The sequence below is a fragment of the Pleurodeles waltl genome, chromosome 7 (genome assembly GCF_031143425.1).
Source record: "Pleurodeles waltl isolate 20211129_DDA chromosome 7, aPleWal1.hap1.20221129, whole genome shotgun sequence".
Lineage (NCBI taxonomy): Eukaryota > Metazoa > Chordata > Amphibia > Caudata > Salamandridae > Pleurodeles > Pleurodeles waltl.
This window is the reverse complement of record NC_090446.1, coordinates 1,119,472,165-1,119,495,497: the sequence shown is the minus strand read 5'-3', so window position 1 is coordinate 1,119,495,497 and position 23,333 is coordinate 1,119,472,165. Positions and strand designations below refer to the sequence as shown.

The 23,333-nt window shown below is 48.9% G+C and overlaps 1 protein-coding gene across 2 annotated transcripts in view; it reads right to left on the bottom strand.

Annotated features, from left to right (window-relative positions):
- The window catches only part of LOC138245980 (proton channel OTOP2-like), a 255,059-nt gene that overhangs the window by 130,455 nt on the left and 101,271 nt on the right, over positions 1-23,333 (bottom strand). For both annotated transcript variants that reach the window (XM_069200101.1, XM_069200102.1), the window contains exon 4: positions 21,714-21,772. In XM_069200101.1, coding sequence (XP_069056202.1) covers positions 21,714-21,772 — 59 coding nt within the window. The remainder of the gene's footprint in view (positions 1-21,713; positions 21,773-23,333) is intronic.

Here is a 23,333-nt window from a genome sequence, read left to right as displayed (position 1 = left end):
AAAGTGTGACATTCAATGAGTGAGAGAGTAAGTATAATTAAGAGAAAGCGAGGGAGTGAGTAAGCAGTGTGGGTAAGTTAGAATGTGTGAGTGAGGTGGAGATTGTGAGAGGGAGTAGGAGTAAGTCAGTGGTGTCTCTTTCAATGGTGCAGCATGTGCAGTTGCACCAAGGCCCAAGTGCAACTGTACCTGCTGCTCTAATAAGCAGAACACCAGGAGTTCTAATCAGAGCCCCCATACACCAGTAGTTGTGAGTGAGGATCAGTGATTGTGAAAGTGTGTCTATGTGCAAGTGCGTTTGTGAGTGAGATACAGTGAGTGTAATTTTATGGGTACATCTGTGTGTGAGGGCAGCCAAGGCAAATTTTGAAAACAGTAAGATGAACCCATGGCAAGTATTACACCCCACCACTTTCAGGAATTATCAACTGTCACAGTTGAGAACCTTGAGCAGCATCGTATGGACAGAACATCACCTTGGAAAAGCATGTCAACGACTCATCCTCAAACACATGAGATCTGTTTGCCAAATGAAGAGGTCTAAGTTTTACATCCTTCGTCCAGCCATCCTTTTATTCAGCAGTCTTGCCGCCACTGATTATGTTTGGCACACCAAGTTGCTCACAGATAAACCGCCCGGGTGACTCTTAGTACTGAATTTCCAGAGTGATCCATGTGGTGAAAAAGTTCCACTATGCGCTGGCCTCAGAGTCCAACACTATGCTGCTCGACAGTGTGAGGAATGCTTGCTCCCTCTTCTCTTGAATGCCTATTGTCTCTGGGTACTGAGTGCAGCACAGATGTAACAGTAGTGCTTGGATACATTAGCTTTGTTGTACATATGTATGTAGTTTGCCCCAAGTGTTGTAGGGTGTTCCATGTCATTTAGTGGTAATCAGATCTCCAATTGCCTTGCCCCTGCCCTGCTTTCCTGACATCCTCCTTGGAGAAATGACTGTAATTTCAACTCGATGGGGCTGATTATGAATTTGGCGGTCGGGTGAGCCGACTGCCAAACTCACACGGGATGAGGTAGCCACCAGCCTGGCTGCCTCACCCCCTCCATATTACTTACCAGCGGGAACATCATATTACAACATTCCTGTCAGTCAGCATGGTAGGAACAAGGGAGCCAAGACCAACACCGTAGCACTACAGCACCCTCGGAATGGTACTGTCTGCAAAGCGACCGAGAGTGCTGGGCAGGGGGGCCCCTGCGCTATCCACAACAAGGTCGTGGGCAGCGCAGAGGCTCCCCTCTTGGCTCCGTGCACTGTGTTTCCACCAGCCTTTTAATGGCAGGTCATTGCCATGAAAAGTCTGGTGGGAACTGGACTCGGGATCAGCACAGTGGAGCTGACCTCAACGCTGCTGTGGCTGACCACAAGTCCGACCACTGTCAGCCTGTCGGGAACCATGGAGTGTGGAGGTCCAACGGCCACCACAGCATTGACGGTCTTAAGACCGCCAGTGTCATAATGAGGCCCTATGTGTCTGGTTCAATATCACATTAAACTGACTAGAGTAGGAAGGATTCTGTGAGATCACATTTCATGGACTCAGCCAATTAGTTGGAGGCCTGAGAGTTGCAACACCTAAAAAGAGTGTGGTCGATGTTATGGGCAAAACTGTGTCCTAGAGAAGGGGATGGACTGGCTGCCAATCCTCCACACCTTGTAACCCCTCTGCCCAAGAAGCAAACACTCATGACGGGATATAGTCATCTGGTTTCAATTTACAAAACCAAAGTTAGAGTTCATCTTGGTAGCTGGCTGCTATGGAACTGTACCACACTTGAAGGAAATAGGCTTTTGAATGATAGGTTCCTTAGAGAAGCTTGTGGCAAGCTTTTAATCTTACTGGTAAGTTGGAGCCCAACTGCTACTACATTTGAATTCAAACTTGCCATTTGTATTAATGACAGTTCAGTTTTTGTTACACGGAAGAGCGTTGCAAATATAAGCAGAGAAAGGGAGAGACCAGAAAAATAATTTTTTTGCAGTCTTTTGTGAAGCATGTTACACCCCATTCCACGTGTCACAACTTTGAATTACCCAATACATGTGCAGTAATAACACCCAGTATCAATATTGCTTGGCATAGGTTACTACACTTTGCTACAGGGCGACGCCCGGTGGGGCCCACAGAGTACAGAGCCTACATAGTAAAACATCTCAAGTATCAGGAAAAGCACTTAGGATCTTCAACTATGACAATGCTTGACTTCTGTGGAAAAGTTGGAAGTCCCCTCAGGAGATTACCTAGGATAAATGCCTGACATCAGTGGAGATGTTGGTAGTTCCCTGGGAACTACCACTAGGATAAATGCCTCACTGCAGTGGAAATGTTGGAGGTTCCTGCGAAACATCAACTAGGAACCATGCCTGACAGCAATGGAAATACTGGAGGTCGCTGGGAGAACATAAACTAGGAACAATGCCTGACCTCAGTGGAAATGCTGGGAGAACATAAACTAGTAACACTGCCTGACCTCTGTATGTCCCCAGAAGAACATCAACTAGGACCAGTGCAAGACCTCAGAAGAATTGCCTGTACAGTGTGATCAAGACTGGCACACAGTCTTTCTAGAAAAAGCATTTTCAATGCAATAGGTCTCACATTTGGGAGAGCTAGAGATATTGGCGCTGTAAATGACAATGGGGGTCATTACAACATTGGCGGGAAAAGCCGCTTACCGCCGTGCAGAAGACCGCCAATACACCGCGGCGGCGGCGGAAGACCGCCACAGCTATTATGACACACATCACGGAATCCGCCGAAATTCAGACACCCACACAAGTCCGCCACACCAAAGGTCAGCGATAAATATGCGGAAACAAATCCTCCACACCAACAGAAACACGCCCATGCTATTACAACCCACGAATCCATGCGGCGGTCTTTCAACCGCAGTATTCCATTGGCGGTACACACCGCTGCGCTCAAAATACACACACACATACAAAACACTGCCACATTGGACAATTCAAAATACACACACCTGATACACATACACACACCACTCCCACACACCCAACACAATATAAAACACACACCCACATCACCCACAAACTCCTACGACCACAAATTAGAGACGAAGGCCAGAGAGAGACAGCACAGAATAGATAACACCATCACACAGAGGCACACTACACCATCACCCACACAACATCCACGCACAAAACACCACATACCACTACACTCACCACACTCATCAACACATACACCACCCCACACATCACACACACCACCCCATGTCACACCAAAGACACCCCCGCTTCTCCGAGGAGGAGCTCAGGGTCATGGTGAAGGAAATCATCAGGGTAGAGCCACAGCTATTTGGCTCACAGGTACAGTACACATCCATAGCCAGGAAGATGGAGCTATGGCAAAGAATAGTCGACAGGGTCAACGCTGTGGGACAGCACCCAAGAGATAGGGAGGACATCAGGAAGAGGTGGAACGACCAACGGGGGAAGGTGCATTCCACGGTCTCCAGGCACCACATCGCGGTACAGCGGACTGGCGGCGGACCCCCACCTCCTCCCCCACAACTAACAACATGGGAGGAGCAAGTCTTGTCCATCTTGCATCCTGAGGGCCTTGGAGGAGTCGTTGGAGGAACGGACACTGGTAAGTCAAATCTTCACTATCATATCCCCCACCCTACCTGCATGACATCACACACCCCTACCCTCACACCCTCCCCTAACACCCTAACTCCTCACTAATCTACCCATAACACCAACCACCCATCCCAACCCCAAGACCTGCATGACCCAACTAAGCATGGACACCCATCACTAAAGCATGCCCATTGCACAGACCCACAACACCCCCCAACCATCACCACACAAGCCCTTACACAGGAATGCCTGCACTGGGGTTCACGCACACCCAACCATTGCACACCATGAAACACACACATGCAATATTCATGTACTTATACCCCCGCAGGAACCCGAATCAACGTCACCACACCAGAGGGTCCAGACAACACCACTCCACCCCCAGAAGAGGCCCACAGTGACAACAGCAGCTCTGCCCTACTGGATCTTGATGACCAGCCCGGACCATCGTGGGCCTCAGGACAGTCGGTTCCCCTTGCCCAGCCACAGCCCAACACTGAGCTGCCACCCTCTAGTAACACCAGCACAGCACCCACCCAGCGGGCCCATACCTCCCTACCCAGGACAGGTCAATCAGTGGTGTGTCCACCACTACAGGGCACCCAGGGTAACCCACCACCCCAAAAACAACAGGGACCTGGGGGCAGTGGTAGTGGGCACACGGTCCAGGGGACGGAGGCACAGGAACACCGGGGAACTGGGAGGGCTGCTTTGCGACAGAGGGAGGACAGGCCAAGGGAACCAACTCTCCACGAGGCCCTATCCTCCATCATGGGAGCATACCACCACTCCCAGGAGACGATGGCAACGGTCCTGGACAAGTTGCAGGAGACCCTGCGTCTGCAGGAGGAGCAGTATTTGGGGTTCAGGGAGGAGCTCAGGACCATCGCCTCCACCCTGGGCACCATCGTAGGGGTGCTGACGGACATTCAAAAGACCTTGAGGGACACTGTGGCACTCCAAGGGGCCCCTGACACTAGCCAGGACGATGAAATGCCCACCACCTCCGCCGGTGCTAGTGGACAGGATGCCCCGCCACAGGACCACCACACCAGCACCCCACCCCCTGCAGACGGACAACCACCACGAAAGCGGGCCTGAGATCCAGGAACAGGACAGAGCAAGATGGCAAGACCCCCGCCAGGAAATAAGACTACCCTGATTGTCCCCCCACTGTCCCACTTTGTTACCCTGTCCAGATTGGAACTGCCCCAGCTCCATTTCCAATGGCCAGATGTGCAATGTACCTGTGAGACTAATAAACAGGACTCTGCCATGGACATTCTTCCACCATGACCTCTCCCCATTTCACAACCCCCCTACATTTTTATGCACTTCAATAAACACCCTTGAAACCTTAATAATATTGGAGTCAGTCAATGATTGTGAACTTTGTATTGTCAATTACAGTGTTAAAAAAGGTTACACATTGGAAGGTCAACATACCAATGTCACACATCACAAGCCTTTCAAGGGTGCAAGCTGTTGACACGTAGGTTACCACATTACTGAAACTTAAATGGAAGGGGACAACTCAGTTAACAAATAGTCAGTGAAATGTAGGTACAGGATAGAGGTAGATGTGTGAAATGTAATATAATGTGAAACATGAAATTGTACTCACCTGTGTCTCATTGAAAATATTGCTGTATGACTGACTCCCTGTTGTCGTTTTCATCTTCATCAGCTTCCTCCTCATCACTGTGCACAGGCTCCACAGGCTCACCCGCTGCAACAACACCGTCATCTGGATCATCCTTCTGCAGAAAAGGCACCTGACGTCGCAATGCCAAGTTATGGAGCATGGAGCAGGCGATGATGATGTCGCACACCTTCTTCGGTGAGTAGAATAGGGACCCACCTGTCATATGGAGGCACCTGAATCTGGCCTTCAGGAGGCCGAAGGTACTCTCGATCACCCTCCTAGTCCACCCATGGGCCTCATTGTAGCGTTCCTCTGCCCTGGTCCTGGAATTCCTCACTGGGGTCAGTACCGAGGACAGGTTGGGGTAACCATAGTCCCCCAATAGCCATACACGGTGCCTCTGGAGTTCACCCATCATATCAGGGATGCTGCTATTCCGCAGGATGTAGGCGTCATGCACTGAGCCAGGGAACATTGCATTTACCTGCAAGATGTACTGGTCTGCCAAACAGACCATCTGGACATTCATGGAATGATAACTCTTCCTGTTCCTGTACACCTGTTCATTCCTGCGGGGGGGACCAGAGCTACATGGGTCCCATCAATGGCACCTATGACATTGGGGATATGTCCAAGGGGATAGAAGTCACCTTTCACTGTAGGCAAATCCGCCACCTCAGGGAAAATGATGTATCTCCTTACGTGTTTCAGCAGGGCAGACAACACTCTGGACAACACGTTGGAAAACATAGGCTGGGACATCCCTGATGCCATGGCCACTGTTGTCTGAAAAGACCCACTTGCAAAGAAATGGAGCACTGACAGCACCTGCACGTCAGGGGGTATTCCAGTCGGATGGCGGATTGGTGACATCAGGTCTGGCTCCAACTGGGTACATAGTTCCCGGATTGTGGCACGGTCAAACCGGTACGTCACAATGACATGTCGTTCTTCCATTGTCAACAGGTCCACCAGCGGTCGGTACACCGGCGGATTCCGCCATCTTCCAATATGTCCCAACTGACGGTGCCTAAGAAGGACAACAGCGAAAAATCTGTCAACATTCCTCCAGGTATGTACCCACAGTCACACACAAGACTACACCAGACACTTAACCCATCCGGGAAAAGGTTTTGAGTGTAGGCCTCGGTATGTGTGACGCAGTAGTAATTGAAGCCATGTGGGCCCCTGAAATGGCGGCTGCCCGACCTCTAAACTGGGACAATGGAATTGTGGGGTAACTGCGCTGGCATTAGACACCGTCGCGGTAGGCGGTCGTAGAGCGCGGCGCAGTGCTGCATTGGTTAACATAGGACCCTATGGGTCCCTGGAGCCAATGAACAGGTGCGCTGGCGGTGATGATGCGCACCGCCACGGACGTCACCGCCACGGACGTCACCACCATTTTCTATCTGTTCAATCACTAGATACCTGACCTTCGACAGGAGAGGACCTACACTGCTAGTGCTGCTGTGACCTCGGTCTGGAAGCGACGATGGCTGCTGCGTCTGGGGAAAGTGCCCCTGCCTTCACTGCACAGGAGTTGGAGAAACTTGTGGATGGGGTCCTCCCCCAGTATACGCTTCTCTACGGTCCTCCAGACCAACAGGTTAGTACACAGGGAGCACGTTGTATGGGCTAGGCCTGGGTGGAGAGGGCTGGGTGGATGAGGGAAGGGGGCAGAGTACATAGAACAGTCATGCATAGGGATGAATGGGCCACAGGGATAGAGTTGGGAGGGGGCCAATTACAACGACGGTGCTGTAGGTAATGACTGTTCCTTTTTCCTTGTGCATGTCATGTAGGTCAGCGCTCACCAGAAGAGGGACATTTGGCGTGCCATCGCCAAGGAAGTCTGGACCCTGGGGGCCCACCAGAGACGGGGCACCCACTGCCGGAAGAGATGGGAGGACATTCGCCGCTGTAGCAAGAAGACGGAGGAGGCTCAGCTGGGGATGGTCTCTCAACGTCGGAGGGGTGCCCGTCGCACCATGACCCCCCTGATGTTCCGGATCTTGGCGGTGGCCTACCCGGAGTTGGATGGGCGCTTAAGGACATCACAGCAGACACAAGGGGGTGAGTACAACCTCATCCTATGGACTTTGCGTGCAGTGGAGCTGTCTGGGTGAGGGTGGTGGGCTCTGGGTGTCCATAGGCCTGGGCGAGTTAGGTAGGCAAGACCCCTCCATTATGTAGGCCATGTGGCACTCTACCCCAGCTAAAAAAAAGCCAAATTGATGTATAGTTGCCCCTTTGCCATCCATGTGGGCAGATTTCTTCCATTGCCATGTAGGCCATATCCCAGAAATTGCATGTGCAGAGGGCAGGAGCACGGCATAATGCAGGGGGTTGCTGCGTTTGTCTTGTCCGCCAACGGTAGCGGTATGCCATGCACTAAAACTCTCTTTCTTCTGTCTCCACCCTTTTTCTGCTCTCCCTGTCCTTCTGTACATCAGCATCAACAGGCGGAGGTACAGTGGCACCGGAGCACGAGGGAGCTGCATCCCACATGGCCATGGAGGGCCACATCACAGACTCTGAATTCACCAGTGGGACGGAGGGCGAGGGGAGCTTCACGTCGGCCACAGGATCACCAAACAGCGACACAGACTCGTCTGCTGATGGGAGCTCCCTTGTGGTGGCGGCACCATCTGTGCACACCACTTCTACAGGTACAGCCGGCACCTCCCCTACCAGCACCGCCCTCCCAGCAGCCCCTCAGCGTTCGCCCCGTGCCCGCTCACCCAGGAGGGTGGGCATCACCTTCGCCCCAGGCACCTCAGGCCCTGCCCCAGTCACCCCTGCTGTCCTCAGTGAGGAGGCCATTGACCTCCTCAGGTCACTCACTGTTGGGCAGTCTACCATTGTGAATGCCATCCAGGGAGTAGAACGAGAGTTAAAACACGGTAATGCATTCCTGGAAGGCATTCATTCTTGTCAGGCTGTCCTTCAGCGAACCCTGCAATCTCTGGCCTCAGCACTGATGGCAGCCATTGTCCCTGTGTCCAGACTCCCCCCTCCAACTTCCTCCACCCAGACCCAATCCTCTGTACCCCAGCCCATCCCAAGCACACCTACAGAGCAGCAGGCACACAAGTCAACACACACAAGTAGCTCAAGCAAACATAGGCACCACACACACCACAGGCACTCACACAAGCATGAGACCCATACAGATACAGCAACATCCACTGTCTCCACTGTGTCCCCCTCCTCCTCTTCTCCCTCCTCCCTCCCAGTGTCATCTACACACACACCTGCATGCACCACATCTACAGGCACTAGGACTCGCACCAGGACACCCAGCACCACAAGCCGCTCACCTGCACTCACCACCTCCACTGCCATATACACGTCCCCTGTGTCCTCTCCCAGTGTGTCTGTGATGCCCCCTCCCAAAGTACACAAACGCAGGCAATCACTCACCCAACATCCATCCACCTCACAATAGCCTCCAAGCCTCCAGTACCTGCACCTGCACCCGAAACAGCTAAAGTGACACCTCCTACAACCACCTCCTCTTCCTCCACTCCCAGAGCCCCTCCAGCTACCCATCCCAGTGTACGTCAAAAACTGTCCCTATGTCAAATTGAACTTTTTGCCCCCACCTCCCTCCCTCCAATTCATCAGTCCCGTTGTAGCACCTCAGCCAAAAAGCCTCCAGTACCAGTGGTGCGTGTAGCAGGTTTTTGGACTGCCCCGTCCACCAGGGCAGGCAGTAGGACCCGGAGTCAAGGCACTGTCAGCCCACCCCCTGTAAAGGCACCGAAATTGGAGAGTGGACGACGGGACCGTGTCAAGACTCCTGGTGGGACAAACAGTGAAATGGGATCCAAGGCGATTGGTGAGTCATCTGTAACTCAAAAGAAGGTGGGGAAGGTCCCTAGGAAGTCTCCCCAACCTGTTGTGAGTGTCACGGCAGAAAAGTGCGTCATCATTTCCGGCGGTCCAAACACAACTGCTAGCACCGTCGTTACTGGTCAGGAGATCACCGCCAGAGTCACAGCCCAGGAGGGCCCAAGTATCGTCACTGGTCAGGAGACCACCGCCACCGCCGGAGTCACAGCCCAGGAGGGCTCAAGTATCGTCCCTGGTCATGAGACCACCGCCAGAGTCATAGCCCAGGAGGGCTCAAGTATCGTCACTGGTCCAGAGACCACCGCCAGAGTCATAGCCCAGGAGGGCTCAAGTATCGTCACTGGTCATGAGACCATCGCCAGAGTCATAGCCCAGGAGGGCTCAAGTATCGTCACTGGTCCAGAGACCACCGCCAGAGTCATAGCCCAGGAGGGCTCAAGTATCGTTACTGGTCAGGAGACCACCGCCACTGCCGGAGTCACAGCCCATGAGGGCCCGAATCCCACAGCCCCGCTGGGCAATGATGGAACGTCAAGCCACACACCAACGTCTAGTGTGGAGTTCGTCATGCCACACACCAATGTCCATTGTGGAGATCGTCATGCCACACACCAATGTCCATTGTGGAGATCGTAATGCCACACACCAATGTCCATTGTGGAGATCGTCATGCCACACACCAATGTCCATTGTGGAGATCGTAATGCCACACACCAATATCTGTACCAGAACCGCCATGTCAAAGCACCGCTGAACAAGGCCAAGACCGCCATGGTGAAGACCGCTGAAGAGGGCAAAGACCGCCATGGCAAAGCACCGCTGAACAGGCCAAAGACTGCCATGGTGAAGACCGCTGAACAAGGCCAAGACTGCCATGGCAAAGCACCACTGAACAGGCAAAGACTGCAATGGTGAAGACCGCTGAACAGGGCAAAGACCGCCATGGCAAAGCACCGCTGAACAGGCCAAAGACTGCCATGATGAAGACCGCTGAACAAGGCCAAGACCGCCATGGTGAAGACCGCTGAACAGGGCAAAGACCCCCATGGCAAAGCACCGCTGAACAGGCTTAAGACTGCCATGGCAAAGCACCGCTGAACAAGGCCAAGACCGCCATGGTGACGACTGCTGAACAAGGCCAAGACTGCCATGGTGAAGACCGCTGAACAGGGCAAAGACCATGTGGGTATGAATATTCCGGCACATGAGGCATCGTTCTCCCTTGTGCAGCTGGGACTGTGACAGGACATGTACTTTCACTGGGAGACTCATCCAGTCTGGGCACCAGTCCCACCCAGTACCAGTAGAGAACTGCATCTACTTGCAAAGATGTGTCTTTGCACTCCCCAGGATGGCACAGTGGGCAAGCCACCCACTGTAGAGACTTGAGAGACTGTGGCTTTTCACTCCCCAGGATGTAACAGCGGGCAACCCATCCACTGTAGAGACTTGAGAGACTCTGGCTTTGCACTCACCAGGATGTAACAGTGGGCAATCCACCCACTGTAGAGACTTGAGAGACTGTGGCTTTGCACTCCCCAGGATGTAATAGTGGGCAAGCCACCCACTGTAGAGACTTGAGAGACTGTGGCTTTGCACTCCCCAGGATGTAACAGTGGGAAAGCCACCCACTGTAGAGACTTGAGAGACTGTGGCTTTGCACTCCCTAGGATGTAACAGTGGACAAGCCACCCACTGTAGAGACTTGAGAGACTGTGGCTTTGCACTCCCCAGGATGGCACAGTGGGCAACCCACCCACTGAAGTGACTTGAGAGACTGTGGCTTTGCACTCCCCAGGATACATCAATGGGCATGGAGCCCCGTCGTGGATCTGGCTTCGCATTCATCTGGCTGAGGTGCCCCCCCTTCTCTTCCCCCTGAGGTGCCTGTACTGTTTCTATCTGATGCCCCGGCAGTGTTCTCTCGGATTTTGGTCAGGTATCTATTGTGGGCATCACCCATGCATTTTTGGACTGTTGGTGCACGGACATTGTTGTGTACATATCTGCACTACTTCTTGTATTGTACATTTATTTTTGACAGATTTTGTGATATATATCCGTATATTTTTTAATGAGTAGTATATTGGCACAATAAAAAGTTTGACCGCAATTCGCTTTGCCTTTGCATTCTTCCGAGGGGATTGTGGGATGTTACTGTGATTTTTGTTAATGCATTGGTGTGTATGTTGTAATATGCGAGGGTGGGGGTGGGGGTGTTTGGTGGGTGTCCCCGTAACTTTTGCCTCCCCCCTCCCCCATGTCGTAGGTGCAGTACTCACCGGTATCTTCTGCGCCTACGTCGCTGTTGGTCGTAGATGAGCAGGAATGCAAGGGCAGGTAAGATTTGTAGTTCCGGCTCCATGGTGTCCTCGTTCCTCGTGGGATGTGTTGAGGTGAGGGTTTTCCCATAGCAAAAGCTGTTTCCGCCGTTTTTTTATCCACGGTGAATCCGCCCCGGTAAAGGTGGCGGATTGGTGTGTTGTGACAGTGTGGACGGTACATTGTCTCCCGCCTGTCTGTTGGCGGTGACCGCCGCGCTGTTTGTCTTGACCGCCGTGGCGGGCGGTGTGTTAAAGTGGCTGTCTTAGTTGGCGGTTTCCGCCAGGGTCGTAATTCCCTTTTTTTGTCCTCCGGCCTGTTTGCGGTATTATCGCAGCTTTAACACCGTCCGCCAGGGTTGTAATGACCCCCAATGTCTTTTACCTATGTGTTTTGGTTTGGAATGGAGTGGATGTATGCCAGGTGTCTCAGCAACTCTGCCAGGACTGTCTCTGCAGGAGAGAGGACACAACAAGGACACCATCTTGGGAATGTTTTTGCCTCATTCCTACAGACTAGCTGTGACACGTTAGAGATGCAACCATTTCTAGTGCATTTACCTGAACCTTTATAGCACCAAACACGCCACAAAGAGGCACCTTTGTGGCATTTTAACCTGAATAATGAGGGGGTCTACAGAATTATGCGCAAGGAAAAGGGGGAAGCCATATATTTCTGTTTGTTAATCTTTTAAAGGCATTATTCTTCTACATTGGCAATACCAGCCTAACTTTTAAAAACATTGACTGTATACAAAGAGAATAACACAAGAGGCTGCTTAACTGCAAATTAATTATAGCGATTTTGTCAAGAATGGCACCTGCTTTGCAGCGCTGTGAAATGGCAGCACCTGTATTACCATGCACTATATAAAAATGAGTTATTCCCAGACTACCCTAACATGCACCAGACAAAGAATCCTGGGGGAGAGGTTATGGCGTAAGGGCCAGAGCTGCCAACTTTGGAGAAGCGGAACACAGTTCGAGTCTAGGCACCGGCTCAACATCCCACGATTTTGTGCAAATCACCTAAACTCCTCTTGCTACCAAAAATTAATGTGTTCTTTTGTAATGTAACCAGGGCTCATGTAAAGCACTGTAATACCTTTGCATCAAGTTTGCGCTAACTGAACTCTATTTGAAGAGGCCCAGTTTACATCCAAAGGTTAGATGTCTTTTGCTACCAAGCGTAAGGCCGTGAAGTGGTTGGGCCTGCAGTCATGATCCCTTTTCCACCATTTTGGAGACAACCCCTTTCACCATCTTCTTGTGTAAAGCACAATACCTTTGTATCGAGTTTGTGCTATATAAATCTGCAAAAGAATAAATAAAGTGCTCCAATACCTTCGGGTCCGGTTTGTGCTGCATAAAACTGCAAAAAAGACAAAAAAAACGCAGGCATCCATTGTACAGAAACAGCAAGATGCTGAAACCAAGGAAGAGGAAGAAACAACATACTGCCATGAGCACGATGTGGCAAGGCATAATCAAATTAGTGTGCCACAAGAAAGGTATCTCGACGATCATGCAATAATCCATGTAACAGGGTCAGCCTCCAAGGCGGTAACAAAACTGCCTCAAGGTGGGACAAACAAAAGCATTTACCAACAACATCAAGGGATTTTTTAAAGGCAGGCCCAGGACTGAATAAAAGTGATGGCTGTGGTTAAAGCCCACAGAATAGATTACAACAGGTCGAGAACAGCAGCACTTGGGCGTTGCTATGCTCGATCTAAAAACAAGCACACTCATGATGACAACCTCATAAAATTAGCAACAAATTACGAATAGGCATAGAATCATTGCTGTTCTCCTTGCTATGATATTTATTCATTCTCTGTCTATTGTAAAGTGCTCTGGCGTAAGAATGACATAGTCTGTCCTATATAAACCTGCAATTAAATACATAAATAAATATGTATGTATTTAAAGTAACACTAACGAATGCGATGTTTTGCTGATGTATTTTCACAAGGAATGTATCTGTTTTACCGACTGATGGTGTAAAAATAAACACGTACTGAAATTAGTGAACAAATGGTGAAAATCTGAGGATGAACTAATGATTACTGAGTAAGAGTGCACGTCTGAACATGCAGTTGAATTCATGAATGGTGGTGCAAGTCTGCCCATGTAGCCAATTGTTCTAAGTACTGCTCCAAATATGGTCAGCTCACTTAAGATTTTTGAGTGCAAATGTGAACAAGCACTCAATATTAATGAGAAATGACAAAAACATGAACATGCATTTAGATTTGCTGATTGACAAAATTAAACACTCACAAACGATTACTGAATAAGGAGTCAAATCTTAACATGCATTGATGACTACGGGGTGATGGGGCATATCTGAACCTGCATGATAGCGATAATTCTTACCATATGCCTGGCATCTTTGGCACGATGATGCCCACTCATGTGTAATGCTTGCATTGCATGACAATGGCAGTTTTTGGCATACTGGTGCCACAGTTGTAACGGTGGTGCCCACCCTTGATGGAATTAATGCATTGGCACAATATTGGTAATTCTTTATATATTCTCTGGCCAGTTATTGCCATTATGGTATCCAGCCCTGGTGAAGTGCGTGCACTAGCATAATATTGGTTATTTTTGGAATTTTTATATACTGCTATTACTAATGCTGCTGAGGCAGCAGTTTGTAACTTTTGTGTAACCTGTCTATAACCATCCCTGCACTCATATATTAATTGGTTCCTATATCAACCAGTTCATCCATCAATGCATTCACGTAATCAACGATTCATCTGTTACCACAGTTGACCTATAGCTACCTACAGCTATCCATGAACTCACCCACCCACACTGCCACGCACTATCAATAACGTTCATCTCTGAAGTAGCTGACCAATCGGTCTTGCCAATGCTTGTTTAAATGTTCCTGACCTCCACCCTCAAGCCGTTCCATAAGTGTGCCTATTATCCAGAATCATGTGCGGAAGGTTTGGAAGTAATGTAGAGAAAGTATCAGATAAGTATCAAACACACAACTGTATTAAGATTATTCTTAAAGGCAATAGGCTGCCACCAGGGGCGTAGCTTGGTCACTAAGGTTGTGGGTGGGTGGGTGTGGGGGAGTGTGAGCTTCGGATTTCCCAACAAACACTGCGACATAGAATGTTCAAATACATTTTTGACAGGATGCACGAGAGGGGATTTAGGGGCAGTGGAAAGGGACAATATTATTGATTATTAGGGGCATAATACAATATTAATGAGGGAAAATACATTATTTGGTAGAGTAACCAATATTTTTGAAGCCTTTCAAAACAATAGAGGGTGAAAGTGTGTGCGCGTTTTTGTCTGTGTGAGTGGAAAAATGCCTTGTGAAATCCGACAGACACTTCACCATACCGACTGAAAATACCTGTACACGACTATTTTGCTGAAAATAGATTTATTAGGGAGTATAACACCCACTGGAGATACGCCCTTGGCTGCCATGAGGTCTCAGGCTTAAGTGTACCCCTAGCATGTCCGTCTAGCCCAAATATACTGGATAATTGACCTGGTTAAATGGTGGATGGTTCCCAAACAGTACCAAGGACGTTGAAAAGGCAGATTGATTCCTTCACTCCTTTCTTCCAGACTTTTGATAATGGGTAAGTTTCTATCAGCATTTTCATAAGGTGAGCCTTACATTTCTACTCACATATCCAATGTAAAACATAAATGGCCAATACTGTTTTCTATCAAGAAGCCTACTGTTAAAGGCCCCGGGTTGGCCTTCCTTTTCTTATTCAGCTGACAGAACACGACCCCCAACTCTTGGTCACAAGCACCGATATTGATACAGAATTTCTTATTAAAACTAGGGGTCTTGAGACAAGAGTTGCAAGAGTCACTCTGGGAGCGCACTTCAGCTTGGCAAGTCCAGCAGCAGTCAACAGTTAAACTTGCAACCAAGTGTTGCTTCTTGGATGTCGGGTTTGTGTGTAGGTTTCCCATATCAGCAAATCTTTCAAAAACATTCACTGCTGGCATTCAATATGGGCATGTCATTCATGTAGGGCACACCATGTTCCTCAGTGCCACCCAACACTCCATTTACCAACCTTTGATGTGGAAGAGAAGCTTTCTTCAACTTACCCTCAAATCAAAAGTAGTCCTCACGTGTGGCGTCAGCAAATTTCTCCTGTTAAGTAGCGCTCCCTTTAATTGCTGACTAAGTAAAAAGTACTGAGTAATTGTGTGACACTTAGGCCCTCGTTATGAATTTGGCGGTCTTTTTACAAGACCGGCAAAGCCGCGAGTGCCAGAAGACAACCAGTGCTGGCAGTCTTCCAACCACCATATTACGAGTACTGAAGGATTTCCACAACATTTTGGGTGGAAATCCTCCAGTAGTTGTGCTGGCGGTCAGAGGCACCTGGGTGGTTACACCACCAGCCCCACTCCACCAAAAGGACTCCACCAGCTGTATTACGACCTGTAATAAGGCCTGGAGGTGTCCTGATGGTGGGGCGCTGCTGGCGGTGGAAGCGTCTGTTCCCTGCAGGATGACCTCCTCGCCATACAAGGTAAGTCAATTGGCCGACAGGGGAGGGCAGTGGGAGGGAAGGGTCGGGTGTTGTGTGTGCGTGTGTCAGTGGGTGTTGTATGCATGTGTGAATGTAAGTGTGTATGCGTGTGTGTGAGTGGGTGTTGTCTGCATGTGTGAATGGAAGTGTGTATGCATGTGTGAGTGGGTGTTGTCTGCATGTTTGAATGGGTGTGCGTATGCATGTGTGTATGTGTGTGTGTATGTGTGTGTATGGGTTTGTGAATGCGTGTATGGATGCTTGTAAGTGAGTGCGTGTATGGATGCTTGTAAGTGAGTACATATATGGATGCTTGTGAGTGAATGCGTGCATGTAAGTGTTGGTGAATGAGTGTATGTGCGGTGCGTGAATGAGTGTATGTGGGGTGCGTGTGGGTGTCTGTGTGCGTGTATGCGTGGGTGGAGGGGTGCTGTACTGGTTGGGGGAAGGGGGTGCTGTCCTGGTAGGGGAGGCGCTGTATTGGTAGGGGGTGAGGGAGCGCTGTACCGGTAAGGGGGATGGAGCGCTGTTCTGGTAGGGGGGAGGGGGCGCTGTACTGGTGGGGGGTGCAGTGGTGGGGTGGTTCTGGTATGGAAGGGGGTGGGGGGTTATTAGTCTTGCAGGTAGGTTGGGGGAGTCATCTGCTGGTGACAGGAAACAAATTTCCTGTTACCGGTAGCCTTTCCACCAGGGTTTTCGTGGCGGTGCTACCGCCGCGGGAACCCTGGTAGAAAGCCGACTCCTAATATCGCTGGCGCTCTTCATTGAACCGCCGGGTCGGAGATGCTAATCTCCAGCCTGGCAGGTCCAACTGCCTTAGCGGTACGGGCGGGGATGTGGAAGGTTGGCAGAGGCCAACCTGCCACACTCATAGTTTGGCCGTCTTCGCGGTGAGACCGCCACCGTGGCCCTGGCAGTCAGAAGACCACCAGATTCATAATGAGGGCCTTAATATTTGTATTAATTTATCTGCTAGACAAATTAGGTAGTGTCAGTTTTGGTGACACAGGTGAGGCCTCTATAATACACTCAACAACTCAGCTCATTTCTACCAGCTTTAGTGATGACTGTTTTAGGTTTTATGGTATGCATCAATTAAAAGCAAACTCACTCCTATCACCTTGATACTGGTGTGTTTCATAATGCCCACCTCTGTATTTCCTTGATGGGCTCCACCAACACTGTTCTTGATTTCATTGGTGCAGTAACTAAGTGGTTACCTGGCGAGAAAAAAAGGGATACAGAATTGCTGCAGAATCTGTTGGTATGCGCCATAACGGGGCAAATGGTGTGGCGGTAGACAGGGGAACTCCCACCAGTGAGGTGTCTCTTTCTTTATCTTTCAACAAGTCAAGGATGAGGAGGTTCAGTTTTCTTACCACCGTTCATAAAACATTGTATCATGTCAGGATTAATTTAATGTGGTTTAAACCATTTCACATAAAAAAAACTCAGAAGGTTAAAACATTGTTGTCATGGTTATTGATGCGTTGAAATTGGCTCTCCTGCACCACCGTCCCACACTTAACCGACCATGGATTCGGTGTGGATTTGTTGTGGGTGGTAAAGTTACTACAATAAGTGACAAAGACGGCTGTGTGAAGATTAGAGATGCAGAGAGATGTCCCTGAGGCATGCATACTGTCAGACATAGTTGCACAAACCGGTGGGTTGCTGGTGGAGCAGGTCTAACTTCTTTATCTGGGCCGGGCAATAGATGGAGGGGGTGATGGCTAGACCACTGGTGTGTGTAAACTTTCATTTTTTAATGGTCTGGAGTACTATGAGAAGCTCCGATTGTGCAAGGTCTAAGAAGCATTGAAGCAGAATGGTATCTGACTCCTGCAGGAGTATTATGTGGTCCGGATCGAAGGATGCTGTCCAATCTCCATGGCTGGAAGGTTTGTGACCCCACTATCAAGGAAGTGTAGCAGGAACTGTAGCCAGTTGAGCGGCTGAGAGAAGAAGCTTTGGGAATTCACATGCTATACTGTGTTGGACAGAGGTGGATACATCTGGAGGATATCTAATTATCGATTTTAGGCTTGCTTTATTTTGCAACATAGGGTAAGCAGGTACCAGGTACTACAGAGTATTCAACAATTTCTTCTAAGTGGCACACAGGGGTGCAGTGCACGCACAAGAGTGGTAAGCAGAACCAGTAGCAGGAGTCAAAGAAGTTTAAATCCGAATGGGGAGCCATTGCTAGCACTGGCTGGTTTCACACCCGTTTCAGTAATCCGTTTGATGAAGCTATTGGTGGTGCTGTGTCTGCGCTGTGACATAGCACGTGCTGAATTCGGAAATAATGATGCTCTGCCTCCTACAGGTACAGGGCTAAGAGTTGACACTGCACAGGATCTTGATGAAGTCCTAAAATGAACTGCTTTCAGACCTTTTCTGGAGACCTTCCTGGGCTCATTTACATCCACTGTACAAGAACAACTATGCAGATTGGCTGCACTTCAACGTCCTCTAACCAGCTCACATACATCTCGTTGGATTTGTCACTCAGAATGTGTCAGACAGTACACTAGACCGTACTTCCAGTTTCTGCACTGAGTAGATGTACAATATGCGAATATTCCATTAACTTCTTTGAAGTCAGAAGCATTTTTTTATGGCCAGTCGGCCAGATCCATGTTTTACCAAGACATTACACTAGTGATGCGGGTTGTGAAACCGCACGTGGTTGGAGATTGTGAGCCCTCACTCTGACAGACAACTGTTAGCAACTTCGCTGAGTCATTGGTGTGATGTTGTTTGCGGTGATGTTGCTGAGTAGTAGTCACCTGAATACTGAGTTACCATATGCCCAAGATGCTATACATGTCATTCACATAGAACATCATCTCACCCCTCGAATCACGAACATGACACAACATCTCTGTGAAGCATAACCATCTTCCAAACATGACCTTTGCAAAGGGTATCCTAAGTTGACACTGAAGGAATTGTCGTGCAACATCACCACATTTACCCCACACAACTTCACATCACTTTTTTCAGGTGATACCCTTGTTAAATGGCGCAGATGACTAGTAGATGAAAAATATGATTTATGTCAGCTTTCTCTTAAGTTCAGTAGACACCTCTTTTTCCAGGAGGACATGCAACCTGACACTGAAAAAGTTGAAACCCTAAGAAAATGGGTCTGTACTTTGCTTATTCTTCGGTTTGACAAGGTATTGGGATGGAGGTATTCAGGATTTCTCCTCAATCAAAATTTCTATCTTTTGCTTTTTTGTGACGCATTCCATGGAATGCTAGACTTAAAAACCTATTATCTCGGGAACAGATTGCTCTTATCCACATACCTTCTGGATAGTGGTAGTAGCGAGTACAATTCACTCTTATGTAGGCAGGGACACCAGCTGCTTTGGTGGTTATGGTGGAGCTACCATTCCAACCTCTTAGGTAGGCCTTCCATACCATATGTTCTTTTGTGCTTGAACACGAAGGGATCGTTTAGATCCTGTCAGGAAGCCCTGGCCTGCTAGGTCATTTGAAACTATTCTTCCCCTGACAGAGGACCTCTCACCATATTTAGAGTTCACACCAGGCATGCTAGGATCACTGTTCCTTCAGAAGACCCAATAATGTGAGGGCGCAGCTAAAGCCACTGAAGGTTTGGGGAGTAGGAGCCATGTTTTAACAGCCTCTCCAGCAACTTGTTTTGTTTTCAAGATACTAACTACTAATGCAGCAGATGTTTCTTGAAAAGTAAAAACACAATGGGCCTCACACGCATGGAGCTTTCTCAATGCACGTTGGGGCTAATGTCCATTGTTCCCCACTAAGTCTCCAAACAGGGTGGGGGAACCACAAGTTTGGCAGGGTGGGCGCACCGTAGGCTTACGTCACTGATTCCACTTTGCCAAAGTCTAAACGAGCCCACTGGCACAGCCTTTGACTTTAATAAAGGTTTTTTCTGGCGTTATGTTGAATACGTTTTTTTCACTGTGCTAGATATTTCAGAGCTTTTCTGAGTCTACTCAATTCTTTTTGGTGTTCACCATGTTTGTGAGTGATAGACCTGGGATTTCGGGTTACGTTCATCAATTATTTGTTGATTTTGTTTTTTTATTAGTTGGTCCGTTAAATCTTTGTTTTCCTCCATGAGGTCAGTGACAAGGGAGTTTGGCTGCTCTAAATGTCTCAAAATTGCTATCTTTGGCGTGGGGACTACTTCCCTGGTTACATTTGTAAGTGGGAGAAATGTGCACATTCTGCAGGTTTGTACCACTCACCTCTTAACAGTGGTGGCAAGAACTGGCACACATTCACCTTGTTACATTTGGACGACCGAAACAGACCTAGAGATACATTCAAGAAGTGTGGGGGGAACTGTCCTAGGAACTAGGGGTTGGTGAAGAATTCTGCACCCCCAGCCGGGTTCGTAGAGTTTTCACCACTCAACATGGAGTGTGGAGTTCTGAAAAACTCTGCGAAGTGATGCGGAGCGGAGTTTTTTCTCTCGCTCCCCAACGTTAAGTTGGCGAGCACAAGCAAGAGAAATCGCTAAGTTGGCAAGCGCACGAGAGATGCATGAACACGAGCAGTCACGGGCTACCGTGACCGCTCGCAATGAGAAAGCTGCTGCTTGCGTTGAGGTAGCTGGTGCTCGAGTACAAAATGTAAACGAGTGGCAGAAAGAAGTTAGTACCCTCTGGCGCTGCATATGATGTCGTTCATGCTGGTTTCTGCTTCTGTGCTGAAAATCAGTGTGAACAGTGCAACTTACTCAAACTCCGCTGCTCGCGGAACCCCACGAAGTGCAGAGGAGTGTTTTCAGCACTTTGCTGAGTTCCACATAGCAGAACTCTGCCCAAGCCTACTAGGAACATGTTAGGAATGTGGTAGCCCCCTTGCTACGTAATGGAGGTGAGGGAAACACCTAGTTAAGTTTGCTGTTTGTGGCACTAAACTGATGTATTTAATTTGTAGAGGAGTGCTCACCTTCTTGCATGAGTCATGGGTGATTTATGTATTTGATGAGTGAGGGGAGCTCAGCTGTTTACCTTGTGGTGGGTGGAATGCTCGTGTTATGTTTCATGGGGTTATGGATATTTACATGGGGACATCTGAGTACACGGTGTACTCATGGGGTGAGGCAAAACTCGAGGACATACGCCAAAGTTTGTTTAGTGGATGGAGAAAACACATGTGAATATTCAATGAGTGTAATGACGCTCATATCAACACATTTGGATTTTAGTGGCAGGCACATGGGTGCGTTTGGTGGATCAGAGGACACTCACTTGGGTACATCCAAGGGGATGAAGACATTAACCTGAGTGAATCTGAGAGGTGTGAGAGACACAGAAATGAATACATTGGGAAAGGTGAACATCTTTGTGGTTTGGAGCACTCCCTCTAATTTTGAGGAGTGGAAAAGATACACTGCTGGGTACATTTGATGAATGAGATATAAATACTTGCAATTACCTGAGGCTTTTACCTTGTATATACAGCATCTTCTTTGTAGAGAAGTCGCTCACCAGTTACATTTACAGAATGGTGGCGGAGGTAGCGCACACTTTATTACATTAATGGTGAGGTGGCAGCTACGCACCTGGTGATGGGGGAATATACACTCTATTAAATTTAAGGTGCGGTTACAGAAAACGCACATGGTGATTGACGAACATACACTTTTTTACATTTTCGGTGAGATAGCAACTGCGCACCCCATTACAGTGGGTTTGGGGACACTTACCTCATTAAATTGATGTGGATCTGAATGCAGTGCTTGCTGGACACCCAGAAAAAGTATATCTGTGAAAAAAAACACAAAATGATGCGAACATTTTTAGTTTCCTTGCGGCTAAAATATTGTATCTAAAGGATCACTAAATATATTTAAGAAATGTCTTGTAGAACACATGGATATCCTCAGTATCCTGTATGACGTTACGAAGAACTAGACGATGTCTAATTTTCAGATGTAACATGAGGCTAATGGCTGTCTGGTGAAAAGTGTATTCAGGTAAGAACCAAGCATCAAAGTGCGAAACACGAGCGAACCTAGCAGCAGATGCTGGAGGACCAAGTGAGCAAATTCAGGTGGATATAATGTGCTCAAAGTTTGTTGTGAAAAGCAGTTTAGTTTATTAGGTTAGAAAAACAGTTTGCAAAAGCAAAAAGATAATTCAGGCTAAAGAGCTGCAAGGAAAGCAAAGACGCAGAAACCTTTGATTCTATATCGTGCTTGTTCCTGAAGTAAGTTAAAAAATTGATGTATTAGGAGCCTGATCACTATAGGTGTGCTAAAGAGGGCAAATTGCGTTCTTGCTTTCCTGGCTACCAACAGTTTTTGCTTTCCGAAAGCTTCAGCTCATCAGTTCTTCAAAACTGCATAACAAGACGTACTTAAACAGAGTGGGGATTGGGTAAGCCCACTTTAACCATTGACTTGCTTGAATTTTTCATTGTCTTCCATTGTTAGATGGGCTGGCCATCAAGGCATTTCATGGATGGTTACATTGGGGGTCATTCCAAATCTGGCGGGCGGCGGTAGCTGCCCGCCAGGCGGGAACCGCCATTTGGCAGCCATGCGGCCAAAATACCGCTGCCCCCATTCTAACATTCCCGCTGGGCCGTTGGAATGAGGCCTGCAACACAGGAGCCGGCTCCGAATGGAGCCGGCGGTGTTGCGGCAGTGCAACGGGCGCAGTTGCACCCGTCGCGCTTTTCACTGTCTGCTAGGCAGACAGTGAAAAGCTGCCCGGGGCCCTGTTAGGGTACCCCTGCACTGCCCATGCCAGAGGCATGGGCAGTGCAGGGCCCCCCAGGGGCCCCAGGACACCCCTTACCGCCAGCCTCTTCCTGGCGGTGAAAACCGCCAGAAACAGGCTGGCGGTACGGGGGTCAGAATCCCCAGGGCAGCGCTGCCCTGGCGGATTCACCCAGCCGAGGCAAAAACGGCGGAAAACCGCCGGCCCCGGCGGGGCGACCGCAGCTTTACCGCCGCGGTCAGAATGGCTTGGGAAGCACCGCCAGCCTGTTGGCGGTGCTTCCGTCATTCGCGACCCTGGCGGTCCAAGACCGCCAGGGTCAGAATGACCCCCTTTGTCCTATTTTGTCTCCTTTAAGTTTTGGTGTGCAGATATTACATATTCCTTTCATTGGAAATAAGACCTACTGTGTATTTTGACATATTTATTTGTTTACACAGCATTTCTTTTTATTTGTTGGTTTGTTTATGGCTGTTTTGTTTAGGATGCAGGGGCTACTTGGTTGCCTCAGCCTGTCTTGAAGACTGAGTTAGATGTCAGCGGAGGAAATACTCCTTTATAAAAGTGATGGATAACCCGTCCGCCGTATTACAATCCCCATA